Source organism: Leucopleurus acutus (genome assembly GCF_964270905.1).
Source record: "Leucopleurus acutus genome assembly, chromosome: 11".
Lineage (NCBI taxonomy): Eukaryota > Metazoa > Chordata > Mammalia > Artiodactyla > Delphinidae > Leucopleurus > Leucopleurus acutus.
Window position 1 is genome coordinate 28,032,500 of NC_139152.1, and position 18,638 is coordinate 28,051,137.

At 34.3% G+C, this 18,638-nt stretch overlaps 1 protein-coding gene across 1 annotated transcript in view; it reads right to left on the reverse strand.

Moving 5' to 3' along the window:
* Nucleotides 1-1,692: 1,692 nt before the first annotated feature.
* SYT10 (synaptotagmin 10) overlaps nucleotides 1,693-18,638 on the reverse strand; it is a gene marked incomplete at both ends in the record, with an annotated part of 70,330 nt that continues 53,384 nt past the window's right edge. Inside the window, 4 exons of the mRNA XM_082849746.1 lie at nucleotides 1,693-1,764; nucleotides 4,417-4,546; nucleotides 7,021-7,192; nucleotides 11,814-11,934. Of these exons, the coding sequence (XP_082705872.1) occupies nucleotides 1,693-1,764; nucleotides 4,417-4,546; nucleotides 7,021-7,192; nucleotides 11,814-11,934 (495 nt within the window). The remainder of the gene's footprint in view (nucleotides 1,765-4,416; nucleotides 4,547-7,020; nucleotides 7,193-11,813; nucleotides 11,935-18,638) is intronic.

Sequence of the window (18,638 nt, forward strand, 5' to 3'; positions counted from 1 at the left end):
AAATTAGAAAATGTTAACCAGGAATACTTGTTTTCATTAAGATGGCACAAGCATTTTTGAAAAATTTTAGGGAACTGCGTTTGACTTTAAAATGTTAATGTGTAAAATAGTTACATCTTAATCAATAGTAATACCATTATATGAGAGATGCCAACATACAAAATTTCAAGATTTTTGAAACTTTGTATTTTTTAATATTTAAAAATAAAGGATTTTACTAAAATCAAAACTTTGTAATTGCTGATAAAATTTTCTCATTCTGATGAATATGTTTTTATAGTCTACCTGAAGATTTTCTTGCTTTTTAGTTTTTTTTTGGAGGGTGGGGTTTAACCTTCTCTCTTGGGATAAGCTTGAAATATGCACTATCCATGGTACACATCTCAAAAGTAAGGTTGGGGGTCATTCAATATAGATATATTCCAATAGGGCCCAGAAACAAGATAATAAAAAGTTGACATGATTTAAAGGAAAGTTCTGTCATGTAAAAACATTTGCATAGTTTTTACGACTAGTGACCTGATCCTTGATCCTTATGAAGGCAAATGCCTTTCACAAAAGACTGTGGGTCTGGGCCTTAAGAATTATTTATTTATATTAAATGTTCAAGTTGTATTATTTATGGTATAGTTTTATAATTTGCTGAAAAATGTCATTTTTTTCTTTAAGAAAATACCCACTTCTAAAAATTACTTCTGTTTGAGTTTAAAAGTCCCCATTACTCTGTACAATCCAAACGACAATCAGCACAGACATTTATTGTACCTTTGGTGTCAGTATGCCTATCAGAAATACAGGATCTATGTGATAGCTTTATGTCACAAAATAAACATGTCACAGTACTTGAGAACCTTATGAAGACTCATGAGTTCTGATTCTATTCACTTAGGAATACTAATGCTACATTTGAGATTAAGAGTAATAGAATTTTTAAAATATGAGTTAAATAGTGCTACAGATGTTTGAACTAATGTAACTTTAAGACAATAGAAAATAGTAGCCCAAATAGCTCAATCTCCATTTTCCAGCTACTAAATATTACTTCTTAAGTTTATACTCAAAGAGGTTCTTCAAATTATAGTTTTGCTTCTCTATATATTAAAGAACAAGCTTGAAAGAAAAAGTTTTGAGTTTAGCAGAACCAAACTTCACCAAGAAAAGATTTTGTTGAGAATGAAAGAATATATTATCAGAGAAGTAATATTAATTTGATTATTCAAGGATTTAATGCTGTGAGTAAAGTTCAGAATTTCCCTTAAAGTGTATATAGAAACATGTGTACAGCTAGAAATGAACATAGTTTTAATAAAGTCAAAACCATACATATGTGACATGTGCTTCTTTATACAATAGCAGCATTAACTATTTAATTTTAGATAAGTATGGATTATTTTCAAAAAATGTATTCTTTGCTTATGCAAAGAATTCACAACTCAGTGAAAACATTCTTCGTGCTAATTGGCATATGACACAAAGAATAAAAAGCCTTATGTAAGGACCATTTGTATTCAAGTAAAATACATCAAGATGTCCAAAGTTAATAAACAGACCAAAAAGGTAAATAAAAATTGCACATCATTTGTTCATTATCAGGATATATTTTAAATGAGATCAAATCTTCCACTTTTTTTTTTTTGATCTGATGAGTACACGGTCCTGGGTCCTTATTATAATGGTCTTATTTTGAAAGCATTATGGTGTGGAAGGTGGTTTGGGAGATGGACAGGATCCTTGACTATCAAAACTGGTTGCCCGGCCAGGTAACTGAAAGATAATAATTTTATAATATATGATCTAGTGTAAAAAATAATAAAGTGGGTAATTGTTGTTACCTTTTAATAGTGAATATTCACCCCTGATATGCAAGCCTCTGAAGAGAAGATATACATAACTACCCATGCCTTTCAGAACTCACCTTCTCAGGTATCATGAGGGGACACAAACATCTAACAGAGATGTAGGTAGCGCATGGTACATAGATGGCATGCAGAGCAACTGCAGATTCATTTCACATTCTATCACAGGCTTTTAGTTCTTATTGTAAAATAACTAATGGTTTACTACAGTCAGGGGCAATTGCTGGGTAAGAACAAGAAGGTTCAAGACACAAAAGACTGCATTCCACTTGCTCTAAGGCAGGAGGTGATTTTTAATAGGAGCAATTAATGAGATGAGAGGGACTGGGAAAATGGGAGCCATGAGTGATAAAGAATAATTTCTCATGGTCTTTAAATATTATGTGTATTTTAAAAGTGTAATTACAATAGAATAAACTTTTGTATCTAGGTACAAGTAGCCAGATTTTCCAAGTGATGCTTTAGTCTCCTCTTACCAACTTACTCAGCTCTTGAATAATTGTTCCCTTCTCATTTTAATCCCTGCTGTAGCAACAAAACATAATTACACATGTACCACATGTACACTTTCCCACAATTCAAAATCCAGCCAGTTTTTAGGTCTCCAGTCCCTATGTTCTGTTTGATCAGTGAATGTAGGTACAGGAGTTGGAAAAAAAGAAGCTATTTGCTAGAGAAAGTATATTTACATAATCTTTTTGGCCCACTTGTCCTCTGATAGTCAGCTGCTAGAAAAATATATCTGGGATATTCTTCTGAGGCCCATATTGTAGCTTATTCTTCCTATATATTCTACGATGACTGAAAAATATTCACAAGTTCTCAGACACAAACACATGCCTATTTCATAGCTCCTCTTCATCATATAAATGTATAACTTCTTATTAAACAGTCATAAGTATAATATGCCTTGGGTCATACAACATCTGTCCTTTCATTAGTTAAAAGTTGTTGGCCACATTATCTCACTTCTCCCTACATCATTCCTATGAACTCTGTAGGGGTGGGCCTTTCTATTTTCATTAAATATGGGAGAATGTAGCTGCAGACAGAGTACGTGGTCTGCCTAGGATTAGACAGCCAGAGGAGCAAGGGTTAGAATCCATGTCTACCTTCAGTGTGGTTCTCTGCCCAGAAAAATTTACTCTCATGTCTAGATTCTTAGATTTAATATTCACTTTTCAAACTTTACATGAAAACAAAGGTGAGAATCAGGAAATGGATAGTAAAGCAGTAGACTATACTTTAGACAATACACATTGTTGAAATGAAACAACCTTCTCAGGACTTGTTGAGCTATTACTTAGGGGAAAGTGCTGTGTGAATGTGCATTTGCATGTCTGTCTGTCTTTTATGATTTACATTAAATGATGAAGTGAGGTAAAGATTTGGAACATTAATATAATAAAGCAGATATCTTATCTATGGTGACAGTTCACCTCTGTTGTCTGAGCATGTGCTGTTTATATAGTGTTCATCGAATTTTCCCTATAGAGTATTGAGTAACACAGCCAAGATCACATTTTTGTGATTAAGCTGAGCTTAGAACCAAGGCTCACTGACATTTAATTACATTGCTCTGTCTCTCCTTTTCAACCCTGTGCTTAGTGACAGAACAAGAAGCAGAATCTTATCCATGGGAGAGATGGCAATGTATCCTTCACTTTCTATGTGGCTATCATAACTTTTTATTAAATTACATGAATTCCATCCTCTACCATACAACCTTTTATCAACCTGCATTACCTCTCAGTTAATCAGGTCATATAAATGATTTATTTTGAGACTCTTCTCTATTTATTTATTTTGAGACTCTTCAAGAGACTCCCATAGTCTCTGACAACTGCCTTCATGGCTAAAAATCCTGATAGAAACTGGTATTGATACTTCTTCTGGTTAGTATAACTATTAATATTAGTTATAATTAGAGCAAACACTGTGCCATACTCTGTACTAAGCACTTAACATTCAGCATTTTATTTAGTTTTACTCTATGAGTTTACTGCTATTACAGAGTGTAATATGTAGTCACACAGCAGAGCCAGGCTTTCAACTCAGACAAAAAATATTTTTAAAAATCTGTGAGCCCTTTTACTTCCTGACCAGAGTCAGTGGATGTATATCTGTCCCCTTACATAGATGAGCTGTATTAGGTGATAGTACCCCTATTTAGGGATTCTGGAGAAGTTTAGGTGAGGTAGCTGTTTTCACAGAAGAGAAGCAGGAAAATTCAGTTTCCAGTTAGTAATGAATTTACTTGATTGCTCCACCACTCACTGATATAAGTTTTCAGACAATGCAAAGAAAATAATAGGTTTGCAGTTTTTATGGGCTTACTGTAAAGGAATATCAAACTCAGAAAGTTTAGTGGTTTTTAAAAACCAACAAGGCACACAGAACTTTTCATACTGGATGATAGAGTCTGTGGGACAAAAGCAAGAACAATATCTATTTTAAAAAATAGGTGAATATACAAAACATTAGTGAAGTGTTAGCAGATAAATAATATTTAAGCAAGAGATAAAGAAGAGAGTAGATGTGAGAGAGTCCCAGAGCTTACCTCCAGCAAGGGGTGCCAATGTGTTATTGGTTTTCGGTGATAGGCCAGCATTTCATTCCAGTGGTCTCGTCCAAGACCCTCAGCGTCCAGTCCTGTTCTACACACTCCTATGACTTCATTGTGTCCTACCCTATGATTTGGAGAATATTTTGCTTTCATTCCAACATTCAAAGATAAGTTTCACACACCTTAAACAGAATTTTAAACTTATGATTAAAAGAGTAGATTTTGTGGTAAGTTCTAGATAATTTTACATATTAAACTACTTCAGATCAAATGAAAAGTCTTAAGTAGGCTAAAATTTACTAAACAGGATCAGCATTCAAAAATGAATCTGTAAAAGGATCACACACAAACCATTTTAGTGCTCTGTAAATTGAGAACATTTCACAATAATAAGAATAGTGTGAATGAGAAATGCCAGTTGGTCCTTACCTACACGATGAGTTTCTTTCTTGGTAGCAGACCCATTAACTTTAAGTGATGTAATTCTAATCTCCTTCTTTCCAAAAGGTTTAATGTTTTATAATGATGCCTACATTTCTTACCAAGAGCTCAATACCCACTTTCTTGTATAAATGACCTTAATTAATTGATTCTAAATGATATGTCAGTGAACATTACTGCTTGTATTACAATTAAACAGGGCAGGGCTACATTTTGAACCATGGCATTTGACTTATTATTGCATAGTACCAGAGCATACTGAACAACATTCTTATTTTCTATTCATACCTTGTTTTCATAGCAACAAATCAAAATAATAATGATATTAATATTTTTTAAGAGCTTGTTATGTGCCAGACACTGTTCTAAGTAATTTAAATGTACTGACTCACTTAATCCTCACACCATGACCATGAATATCATTATCATCATCTCATTTTACAGACAAAGAAATTAAACACCCAGAAGTTAAGGGACCTGCCTGCCTTTGTACACTTAGTAAGAGACAGAGGCAGGACTTGAATCAAGATAGTTGACTCAAGCATACATATGGTAAGCTGCTTTTCAAGAATGGAATGGAATTTAAAGGCATTTTCTTGAGGATTATTTTGACATACATCTATCTATAAGGAAAGTTTTGAGATGATTTTAGGACATTTCATTACTTTTTCCTGTCACTGATGTATTAATAGATATGTAGGCTTAGTATCTTTTCTTTTAATATGAAGTTTCCCAAAAAAGCATATTTTAGAAATAACTTTTAATCTTTCTATTTTATATATTGTCAGGGTCCATTTCCCTAAAATTATTTGGGTGACGAATCCTCAGTTGTATTTATCTGCAATCTATGCTGTGAGAAATCAATAGGAGTAATTTTTTGGTAAAGCAGAATAAGGGCTTCTGATGAAAACATTACAACATTTTTAAAGTTTGCCATTTTAACTAATTCACGATTTCTCTCTCTCTCTCTTTAAATTGTGTCAACTTATTTTATAAACTGTGATATAAACTAATTTCAAATAGATGGTATAAATCATTGTATTTTTCAGCGCTTCATTTTTCTAGCTCTCATCCAGAGGATACCATTTTTAATGTCTCTATGTTATAGGGTCTTGGTTACTACCATTTGCATAATGATATAAAATAGACACTCTTTGAATATTTGTGTATGTGTATTCTGTCCCACTTGTGTTATCATTAGAACAAAATAAGACATTGCCTATGTGCTGATAATTTTGTAGGTTAAACATACAGGATTCCTTTCTGAAAGTCTTATAAATATAAAAAGCAAAACAATAAAAAGAAGTATATAGCAAGGATCAAATAAGACATATAAACCTTTAGTGGGACAAAAGTTCAGAGGGAGAAGAGATTGGTTAGCCAAGAAAGACACAGAAGTGGTGCCTTGAGCAGGGCTGTAAAGCATGGGTGAAATGAGATACACAGGTATCTCGTGTAAATGAGATATCTCGCATACACGAGATACCTGTATCTGAAATGTTGATACAGGGCAACATTTCAGAAAAGGAAGGAGTGGGTGCTGCAGCAGGAAGAAGCTTCAGAGCTTCACTCGGGAGTTTGACATTTATTTTGTGAAAGGAGAAGTAATCAAAGTGTGTGAACTGGAAGAACTATCCACAAAGCAATGATTTAAGACTGGTGTGAAAGCCTCAAGGCATAACGCTATGGACGCTATTCACCTTCCACTGTTAATACTCACTGCTCACAGCTGCACATTACACTGATGTTTTACAAATGGAAAAGTGAATTTCTAAGAGATAACTTGCCCTTTCACAGTGCTAGTTAATGATAGAGCTCAGTATCATGATATTCATATTCCAGCCCAGCTGGGAAAGCAAAATACGTTGATTGTAATTTATGTTGTTACTGTAAAAAGACTTCACAAAAGTGCTTCCTATAATGTACCCCATTCTTTCACCATATGCAGGTATCCTGTCCTTCAACTTAAGAATGATGTCTTTTGGAAAAGATAAAGGATAAATAATAACATAGAATAAAATTAATTTTGAACGAATAATTTTTATTCATTCCAGTTTAAATTAAAACTCTTGTAGCAGTAAATAACCTGAAAAGCTGAATTTGGTCTGCATATGACTAAATGTAGCTGTTATTCAGTGAGTAGAGGGATGAACGTACCTGTCATAATCCATGACTGCAATGGAGAGGCTGACCTGGTCCACATTCTCCGGAGGGATATCAAAAATAATGGCCTCATTGTACACAGGGTTTAGAGTGTTTTTCTTTGTAGTCGTTTTCCTCTTTTTTAATCTTCGACCCTCACACATCAGAGACACTTTGACATAAGGATCTATCACGGGAAGGCAATTTTATTAAAATGAAAGTAATAGTACAAAGCATAAATAAAACTGTGGTTAATTGTTACTAAATAAGAAAAGTAGTATATTAAGCCCTTTAGTGTTACCGGTTTTAAATTCAAATGGCATAATTGGGGGCAATAGACTCTCTAGGACTTCTTACTGAATGGACTAGAAAAGAATTAACTTGATCACTGTGTTTAATACAACAGAGAAAACTCACTAGTTTATCAAGAGCCAGTCTAAACCATAATGTGTCTTTTAGTCACAGCTATTTGAGGACACGTTTTGTCCCAAGTGATTTCTAGGGAATGTAATCCTAACAAGTAAAAATAATTGTATTAAATTTAATTTCCTTCAAAATGATTTAGAATAAGAAGACTAAAATTTATGAAAGAGCAACATTGTATCTAGATAAGTATATATAATCACAGTGAATTGAAATTAGCAAAAACTATGTGGGAATTGTCTTGAATTGTTGGAAAAAGTACTAATCTTAGTACCTTTTTAGTCATAGTGCTTGATAAAGAGTTTGGATTGAAGAAATGATCACTACAAATCATTTATTAAATGCTCAACAGTATACAATGAAAAGGTGATATTTGGTTACAGATGTTCTCAGGGAAGTTTCCTCATATGAATTGTCTGTATAATGTCAACTGGAAAGATAAAATTTTATTCGGGCTATATTTTTATGGGTCAAAGAGGTCAAATAATTGTTAACAAGTTCTGCCGTAGCTGACTGATCTCTACTTTCTTACCCCTGCCACCTTAAGTAGAAAAACTGTTACAGTATTATAAAAAATTATACAATATTTATCAAAAGGTTCTTTAAAAAGCCTTACTTTTTGTATCTTTTTATAAAAAGGAGGCATGGTTTTGGGAGAGGGTATCGGCATTGGGGTGAGTATGCTAGGTGGTCAAAACAATCAGTGTCTGCTCTACCTTCATTTTTTTTTCATTATAGTTACCCTCCAACTGTAGCACCACAACCATCTTTTCTCTCTTTCCATCAATGTAACAAAACTTATTTCATTAGAATAAGCCAAAAACATGGCAACATTAATTTATTTGAGCAAATGAATGAAATGGTGATTTTTAGGCTCTAGAAAAATGTCTCTGTATATTTCATAAGCATTTGTATCAAGGGGAAAAAACACATTTTATGGCTGGAAATAGGGTATATAGAGGAAAACAAGGTAAAAGGGAAATGTTCAATGGCTGTTTCCTATTTATTTATTTATTTTAACTTTGAATTTTATATTGGAGTACAGTTGATTAACAATGTTGTGTTAGTTTCAGGTGTACAGCAAAGTGATTCAGTTATACATATACCTGTATCTACTCTTTTACAAATTCTTTTCCCATTTAGGTGTCCCATAATATTGAGCAGAGTTCTCTGTGCTATACAGTAGGTCCTTGTTGGTTATCCATTTTAAATATAGCAGTGTGTACATGTCAATCCCCAAATCCCTAACTATCTGTCCCCCCAACCCTTCCCCTCTGGTAACCATAAGTTCATTCTCTAAGTCTGTGAGTCTGTTTAAATAGAAATATAGATCAATGGAACAGGATAGAAAGCCCAGAAATAAACCCATGCACCTGTGGTCAATTGATCTACGACAAAAGAGGCAAGACTATACAATGGAGGAAAGACAGTATCTTCAATAAATGGTGCTGGGAAAATTGGATAGCTACATGTGAAAAAATGAAATTAGAACATTCTTTAGCACCGTACACAGAAATAAATACAAAATGGATTAAAGATCTAAATGTGAGACTGGAAACTATAAAACTCTTAGAGGAAAACATAGGCAGAACACTCTCTGACATATCACAGCAATATCATTTTTGATGCATCTCCCAGAGTAATGGAAATAAAAACAAAAATAAACAAATGGGACCTAATTAAACTCAAAAGATTTTGCATAGCAAAGGAAATGATAAATAAAATGAAAATGAAAATACAACCCACAGAATGGGAGAAAATATATGCAAATGATGTGACCGACAAGGGATTAGTCTCCAAAATTTACAAATAGCTTGTGAAGCTTAATATCATCAAAACAAACTGCCTGATCAAAAAATGGGCAGAAGAGCTAAATAGACTTTTCTCCAAAGAAGACATACAGATGGACAAAAGGCACATGAAAAGATGTTCAACATCACTAATTATTAGAGAAATGCAAATCAAAACTACAATGAGATATCACCTCACACCAATCAGAATGGCTAACATCAAAAAGTCCACAAACAATAAATGCTGGAGAGGGTATGGAGAGAAGGGAACCCTCCTACACTGTTGGTGGGAATGTAAATTGGTACAGCCACTATGGAGAACAGTATGGAGGTTCCGTAAAAACTAAAAATAGAGCTATCACCTGATCCTCCAATCCCACTCCTGGGCATATATCCAAAGAAAAACATGGTCCAAAAGTATACATGCACCCCAGTGCTCATTACAGCACTATTTACAATAGCCAAGACATGGAAGCAACCTAAACGTCCATCGACAGAGGAATGGATAAAGAAGATGCAGTATATATATACAGTGGAATAATACTCAAAAAAGAATGAAATAATGTCATTTGCATCAACATAGATTGACCTAGAGATTATCATACTAAGAAGTGAAGTAAATCAGACAGAGAAAGAGAAGTATCACATGATATTGCTTATACGTGGAATCTAAAAAAAATGATACAAATTAACTTATTTATAAAGCAGAAACAGACTCCTATTTACTTTTCAATGTTTTAATAATAGGAAATATGTTCTAAGGAAGAAGCTTATTTTTGTGATATAATTCTATGTATGAGCTTCCAGGCCTAGGCCTCTCATTAACAATGAGAACGAGTCCTAGTTTATTGTTTGCTACCCCCATCATGTCTCTGATGACATTTCTCTACTAGTGACAAGGACAATTTACTGACTCTTTAGTTGATTCACAAGGCTATTGTGAGAATTAATGAGGTGATGTTCTCAAAACATGCACTCCCCTGATGAGAAGCTTCATATAAATAAAAAGTAGTCCTGCACTTAATTACAACTTTGATGTTGTTTGTTTGTCTTGAAATTTGGTTCTCTTTTGATACATGGTAGAAAGAGTAAAATAAACAATAATTTGCAGTGTGCTGTTTAAGTTCGTCAGCATTTACTTACCTATGACCTTTTCACCAAAATGATTGTGGAATTTATTTGCTTTTTTTCTATCTTTATATTTCAACTATGCATTGCAAATTTTAAAAAATGAATAGGAAATTCATGACATAGTTCAAAAATGAGATAGAGGAAGATGTGCAGTGAGAAGTCTCCCTCCCATCTGTCCCCATACCTCTCCACCACTCAGTTTTTGTGTATCACTCAAGTATTTCTTCATGCAAATATTAGCAACATGATATATATTCTAAGATTCCTCATTCTTACATAGGAGGGAGCATGATATCCATATTTATACTGTACCTCTTTTTTTTTTTTTTTTGTGGTACACGGGCCTTTCACTGTTGTGGCCTCTCCTGTTGTGGAGCACAGGCTCTGGACGCGCAAGCTCAGCAGTCATAGCTCACGGGTCCAGCCGCTCCGCGGCATGTGGGATCTTCCCGGACCGGGGCACGAACCCATGTGCCCTGCATCGGCAGGCGGACTCTCAACCACTGTGCCACCAGGGAAGCCCTCTTGTACCTCATTTTTTATTCACTTAGTATATCCTGGAGTTCTCTCTACATTAGAACTGAGAGTTTCCTCATACTTTTTGTGATGCAAATTTAGTTTATTTCTTTGTTCTGAAGAACAAAAAAGTTATAGATTCTACTCCCCATGTCATCTTTTACTATATCTCCATTACTATTTCTTATTTGTTTAATTCAACAAATGCTACTGAACTCCCTACTCTGTCTTTATCATTTTTTCTTCCACAGAGCTGTGCCAGAGTTCACCTATTAACTTACAAATAACCCTTCAGAACTGTGGTGATTTAAATGAAGGGATTAAAGAGAATGATGTGATTTTACCTCTTTAACAAAGTTAGCACAAGAGAAATTTCTTCAAGAATATCTTTAAGAAACTTTAAGGAGTATTATTTACTTTATTATTTCTTTCAGTCCCTGTTGTTGTCCAAATTTTTAGTTAGAAAGATGGTAAGAGAGCAAATGCAAATGGTGGTCTTGGAATGTTGTTATTTCTTTGCAGATCAGGTGAGGGAGATAAATTCAGTCTAAATATGTCTTCCTAGGACTCTCACTTGTAGAGTAACACAAGTTTAAATTGAATGGCTTAAAGTCCAAGGATATTCCTTTATAAGCAACTGACTAGTTGGAAGCAGGGAAGTGTATAGTAAATAATGCATGTTTGAGAAAGAACTAAATCAGTAGAGAAAGAAATAAAAATAAAAACCCAAGTTCAAAGTCTATCTATTTGATAACACTTTTTAAAAATTTCATAATGATAACGTAAACTAAAGAGGTGTTTGGAGCACTTTATTTGGTAATCTCTTTTTCTACTTTTATAGTGTCCCACAACAGACAAATGAACTCAGTAATTCAAGAGCCATATATAACTTTGTCTATGTGGAATATTTTATTTGAGAATGAACCCACTAGCCAATTGTGTGCATACCTGATGAGCCGGTGATATCCATAGCTTTCAGATTTCTGCACTTGATGACTGTCAATGTCATACGTCCAGCAGTTGGCAAATAACAAAGGGAAAACATGATTTCACCCAGGTCTATACTTTCCTAGAAAGGCAATTGGTAATGTTAGCAATTTCAAATACCAGATATTGAAAACAAAATATAATAGAGTGAAAAATCGCTTTAGTGGAATATTTGAATGCCATTTTAAATTGTTTTATTGAGGCTACAGATTGCATTGCAAAAAAGCTGTAATAGACAGAGTAAGAAAAAAGAGTATATCCCAGTTGCTCATTTGATATATCCACTTGTGTTTCTAACAGGAAACTCAAACTTAACACAGTCAAAATCAAACTGCTGATTCTATTCATTCCCAATCATCTTCTGAAACCAATTCCTCTGTCATCTTTCCAAAATCAGGAAATGATATCATAATTCACCCAAAGGCTGTAGGCAAAAACCTAGCAGTCACTTGCATTCTTCTTTTTCTCTCACCCTTAACACATTGAAAGCATGTCTTGTCTACATTATCTACAAAACATATATGAAATTACTGACTTTCTTTTCAGCTCTATTACTATCATTGAAACCAATATCACTTCTTGCCAGGATTACTTCAGTAGTCTCTAAAACTGATCTCAAAAGCAAAGTGATCACTTATGAAATGCAAATCACATTATTTCACTTTCCTGCTTAAAACCATCTAAAGGCTCACAACTATATTGGAATAAAATTCAAATTCTTTACCTAGGCATATAAATGGGGTAATTATAAATCCTGGTAATCTAAGAAATTCCAGATTTATACCTACTGCCCTGATATAATTATTAAGAATGTCTATTTCCATTATTAAATATGTGTTTGTTTAGATAATGCATTACAAAGTCATACATATAAGGAGGCCCCATGTGATCTGGACCCACCTATCACTCTATTAATCTCTTGTCTCTCCCTCAGCTCACTCTTATGCAGGCACAAGAGATTTTTTTCTGTTATTCAATCAAATGACATTTGTTCCTGCTTTTGACCTTTGCATTTTCTTTTTGTCTCTCATATCTTTACATGGCTGACTCCTCCTCACCATGTAGGACTCAGCTCAAACAGCATCTCTTCAGTGAGGCCTTCCCTCTTCCTATCCTATACCCACCTCATTCACATATCCTTCACATTTTTTTCATAGCACTTCTCATCAACAGAAATTACCTTTTACATTTATTTTTTGTTTCCCCAATTCCAATATATAAGGTCTAGGAGAGCACGGCTCTTATTTATCTTATTTTCACATCTTAATGAAGGTACATAGCTGGCCTTCAGTGCAGTTTTTGAAGAAATGAAAAGATTATTAATTAATCTGGATAAAAGCTGACCTGCTTTGTTTCATTTGTAAAATAAAACTGTCCACAGTACCCAAGTATAGATAAATTTGCTGTGAGTGGCTGCATAGATGGTGGACAAACGAAAATGAGTGTGAACAATGCACATTTAGGATGCTTCTCAAAGAGCTGTTTAAAGGAATTAAATCAAATTATTCCTGGTAAGAGCTGGAGGAACTGGGCTCTGGGACTTCAGACTATACTACAAAGCTACAGTAATCAAGACAGTATGGTACTAGCACAAAAACAGAAATATAGATCAATGAACAGCATTGAAAGCCCCAAGATGAACCCATGCACATATGGTCACCTTATTTTTGATAAAGGAGGCAAGAATATACAATGGAGAAAAGACAGCCTCGTCAATAAGTGGTGCTGCGAAAACTGGACAGATACATGTAGAAGAATGAAATTAGAACACTCCCTAACACTATACACAAAAATAAACTCAAAATGGATTAAAGACCTAAATGTAAGGCCAGACACTATAAAACACTTAGAGGAAATCATAGGCAGAACACTCTATAACATAAATCACAGCAAGATCCTTTTTGACCCACCTCCTAGAGAAATGGAAATAAAAACAAAAATAAACAAATGGGACTTAATGAAACTTAAAAGCTTTTGCACAGCAAAGGAAAACATAAAGAAGATGAAAAGACAACCCTCAGAATGGGAGAAAATATTTGCAAATGAAGCAACTGACAAAGGATTAATCTCCCAAATATACAAGCAGCTCATGCAGCTCAATATCAAAAAAACAAGCAACCCAATCCAAAAATGGGCAGAAGACCTAAACAGACATTACTCCAAAGAAGATATACAGATTGCCAACAAACACATGAAAGGATGCTCAACATCACTAATCATTATAGAAATGCATATCAAAACTACAATGAGTTATTACCGCACACCAGTCAGAATGGCCATTATCAAAAAATCTAGAAACAATAAATGTTGGAGAGGGTGTGGAGAAAAGCGTACCCTCTCGCACTGTTGGTGAGAATGTAAATTGATACAGCCACTATGGAGAACAGTATGGAGGTTCCTTAAAAAACTAAAAATAGAACTACCATACGACCCAACAATCGCACTACTGGGCATATACCCTGAGAAAACCATAATTCAAAAGGACACATGTACCACAATGTTCATTGCAGCTCTATTTACAATAGCCACGACATGGAAGCAACCTAAGTGTCCATTGACAGATGAATGGATAAAGAAGATGTGGCACATATATACAATGGAATATTACTCAACCAAAAGAAGAAACAAAACTGAGTTATTTGTAGTGAGGTAGATGGACCTAAAGTCTGTCAAACAGAGTGAATAAGTCAGAAAGAAAAAAACAAATACCATATGCTAACACATATATATGGAATCTTAAAAAAAATCGTTCTGAAGAATCTAGGGGCAGGACAGGAATAAAGATGCAGACATAGAGAATGGACTTGAGGACACAGGAAGGGGGAAGGGTAAGCTGGAACGAAGTGAGAGAGTGGCATGGACATATATACACTACCAAATGTAAAATAGATAGCTAGTGGGAAGCAGCCACATAGCACAGGGAGATCAGCTCAGTGCTTTGTGACCACCTAGAGGGGTGGTATAGGGAGGGTGGGAGGGAGACACAAGAGGGAGGAGATATGGGGATATATGTATACATATAGCTGATTCACTTTGTTATACAGCAGAAACTAACACAACATTGTAAAGCAATTATACTCCAATAAAGATGTTAAAAAAATAAATAAATAAAATAAAGTGACATCCTTCAGATAAAAAAAAATATATATATATTCCTGGTGAGACAAACTGTGGTAGATTTAATATGGGGGGAAATAAGTTTCTATGCATCCAGGTCCATAAAACTGTTTTTTTAAAATTCTTCATGAAGAACTATTAACATTTATTGGACTTATCCTTACAGTTTAGCTTCTGATTTATGTAATTCCCATTTCTTTATTCATGGTCTAGAAGTAGTAGAGCTCAGCAATTAAGAGTATAAATTTTAGAGTCAGTTAAACTTGAGTTGATTCCTGTTTTCTGCTTCTTGGCTGTGAGATCCTAGGAAATTTAATTAGGCTTTGAATCTCTGAAACTTCATTTTCAGATTGAGGAAAATGCTGTCTCCACAGGGGTTTTCAATTGAGATAATGTAAATAAAGTCCACGGCACATAGTATCTGGCATATGATAAGGCATGCTGTTTTGTTCATTGCTATCACATGGAGCAGGGCCTTACACATATCAGGTGCTCAGTAATACTGGACAAGTGAAAAACTAATAAAAAGCATTATTTTTTGAGAAAAAATAGTAAGAAAATAATTATTTTAAAACAAAAGTATATCCAAATGGGTCTCCTCTGGGCTGTTTGATTGCTGCAGATCCAAAATAGCGAGAAAGATCCAAAAGGAGAAGAGGCCTGAGAAAAAACAGGAAGAGTACAACCTCCTTCTAGTACTCATTCTTTTCATCACCAAGTAAATATTGAGTATTATTTGTTAAGTGCACTAGTAGGTGCTATAGATACCAAAATAGAAATGGCATGATTCTGCCCTTGAAGATCTCAGTTGAGGAGGAAGAGAGTAGGCTATAAAGAGCTAAGAAAAGAAATCTGAATTTTAGTTTTATCTGATTCTTTATTTCTCTTTCTCTTTTTCCAAGTGTTTCTTTAGGCTCAGTCAATGGACTGAAGTTCTCTATCTGGTAGCCATCCTTCTTTCCCTTACTGGACATTTCACCTCCCTGGAACTATCAATCATACTTTGTTGAAAGCTGGTAAAATTTAAGGGATCCCTTTATAAATGTAGAACAAGATACCAGTCCCACCAAGAAACATGGTGGGGATGGTGATGGAGAAGCTAGGAAAGAAATAGGAGACATGATCTCAGAGATGAAATACTTAGAAGTCAATAGGAAATGAACTACATATAAGCAGAAGAAAGTATACAAACAGAGACATCTAAAAGGATTAGTAAATACAACATTTTCACATGTCTGACTGATATGGTTTTATTTTTACACATCACACCATCTGTAGAAGTAATTTTTCTGTTTCTTTAGATGTATCACATGTTTACTGGCTGGAACAAAGAAAGTTTGCTATCTTTAGTCTCATCCCTCAAAGATCCTTTCTATGAATTCAGTTGCCACATAATTTTGACTATTAATGAGTATTGGCAAATATGAAGAGGTTAAACTGGGGAGTGACCAAAGAACTAGCCTAAATAAATTGAAAGCAAAGAGCATGATTAAAGGACATCTCTGAGCAACTTTGTATGACAAGCTAGTTGGCTTTTTGTTACAGCAGTAGTAAGAAATCTACTTAAATATTTAAATTCCATACAGTCAGGAGTTTTAAGGAAACTAGAATGAACTGAGTAGGGAAAATTAATGTATAGTATGCATGCATAATAACTGCACAAAAATTTGAATCTTCATTAGAATAATTTTTTTTTCCTTCAGGAAGTATGAATGTGAAAGAACTAAAACTGCCTACATATGGAAAAGGGCAAAATACTCTCTAGGATAAATACCAATATTCTTCAACTTTTTAAATCTGGAAGAAATATAAGAGATAACTATGAGAAATGAATTTAATGAAGGTAAATGGCTGTATGACCTTTAAAAAGGTCCTATCACAAAAGTAACATCAGAACTCCAGATTTTGGTGACAGTTTTCTGAGCTACAATGTGCACTGATTTCAGTACCCACCACTGAATCTGTCTGTGTGTTTATAGCCCACCTCCAAGGATCAGGTTGAGTTTTATTTGCCTCTGTCTGCCCCAGATCACTGAAGTTTATAAGGAAAGTCTTAGTTTGAACAATCTGAACCCTCTAATGCCCAGCAAAGAACCAGGAAATAAATTGAAAGTTCTCTGAACATACAGCATAAATATAACAAAGTTATGCAATAAAATTCTCTTATATAAGGAGACTACATCTTCTCTTATTCAACACCCATTTACTACTATTTTATACAAAATTCTAAGAAGAATGTTTACTTGGTATATCAGTCTATAGCAGTTCAAAACACACATGTGAAATGTAAAGATGGGGAAACTAACAGCACTAGGTCTAGCAAAGGCAGAGATAAATGATAGCTACAAAGACACAAAGCGTATAAAAAAGAAGCAAATACTGTATTCTAAAAAGGATAGCAATCTAGAATCATTTTGTATCAAGAGTAACTAACACTAATAACTCCTCAGTAACTTAAAAATGATATTTTATTACAGACTTGAAGAGTAATTGATGTTCAAAATGATGACTGAGTCATCAAGCTAGGGAAAATTATCCTATATGTTTTGTTTACGAAGGTAGAGAAGTGTACACTATTTTTTAGAGTTATTTTTGTCCAAAACCCTTAAAATGTTTGAAGTGATAATTTTGGCTTAAAATGAGAAATGCTTTGAGTTTCTGAAAATTATTATATGGGTAATCTCATTTACTGTAATTCGATATAAAAATGAAATTCCCATATTAACTTTGAACAACTTTTGTGCCTTTGGGCAAATAATTATTTGAAAGCCTACTATAAGTCTAGAATATCATGTTTCATAAAATTTCTTTCAAGTAGGATGACTTTTATTTCATTCTTATACACACCAATGTAATTGGTGAAACATTCACAGTGACAATCTTCTGAATCCATACTTGGAAAAAGGGCTCATGAAAAAAAGCTAACACTGAGGTTAGGTCAGGCACTATATATTTGATTTCTTCAACCTGGTTCCACAGACATAGAGCTGGGGAGATAAAGATCATTTTCTGATGACTGGCTACAGTCAGCCTCACAAACATATTCACAGTTATAAAGTTTTTACACGTACTGTCTCTCCAAAATTAAAATGAAAATCATTGGAAAGATAAATTGATATGCAAATAGTTGCATTACATATCTTATTTCAGGACTAACTGAACAAATAGTGAGCTCAAGATATGGAGAGGAGGCAGTTTAAAGGCTCAAAAACTAGTTATTATAATAACCAAGGGAAGCACTCCTGGAGGGAAATAATCATTACATTGGGCTTTGAAGGATTAAAGAGATTGGATTTTACAGGGAAAAGAGGAATGAAGCTCTATGTGTGTACTATGATTAATACTCAGAAATAAGAATGGGCAATTTATGTTGAGAAATATGGATTTTGGTGACCTGTTGGGGGAGGTTTAAGGCTAGATGCAGTTGGCTTGGTGACTTCTCTGGGCAACAGGGATCCAAAGATTTTGGTAACATGAAAGACTGGGAGCTTGGCAGAATGGAAAGGGCATAGGTTCCTGAGTCAGAAAAGCCAGAGTTGAAATCCTATATCTTCCATGTACTACTTCCCAAGCACATGGCAAAAATACATGACCTCCTTTAACTTCAGTTTGATCACAAGTAAAATGGGGATAATAACATCTGCCTCGCAAGGTAGGTATCATGCATCT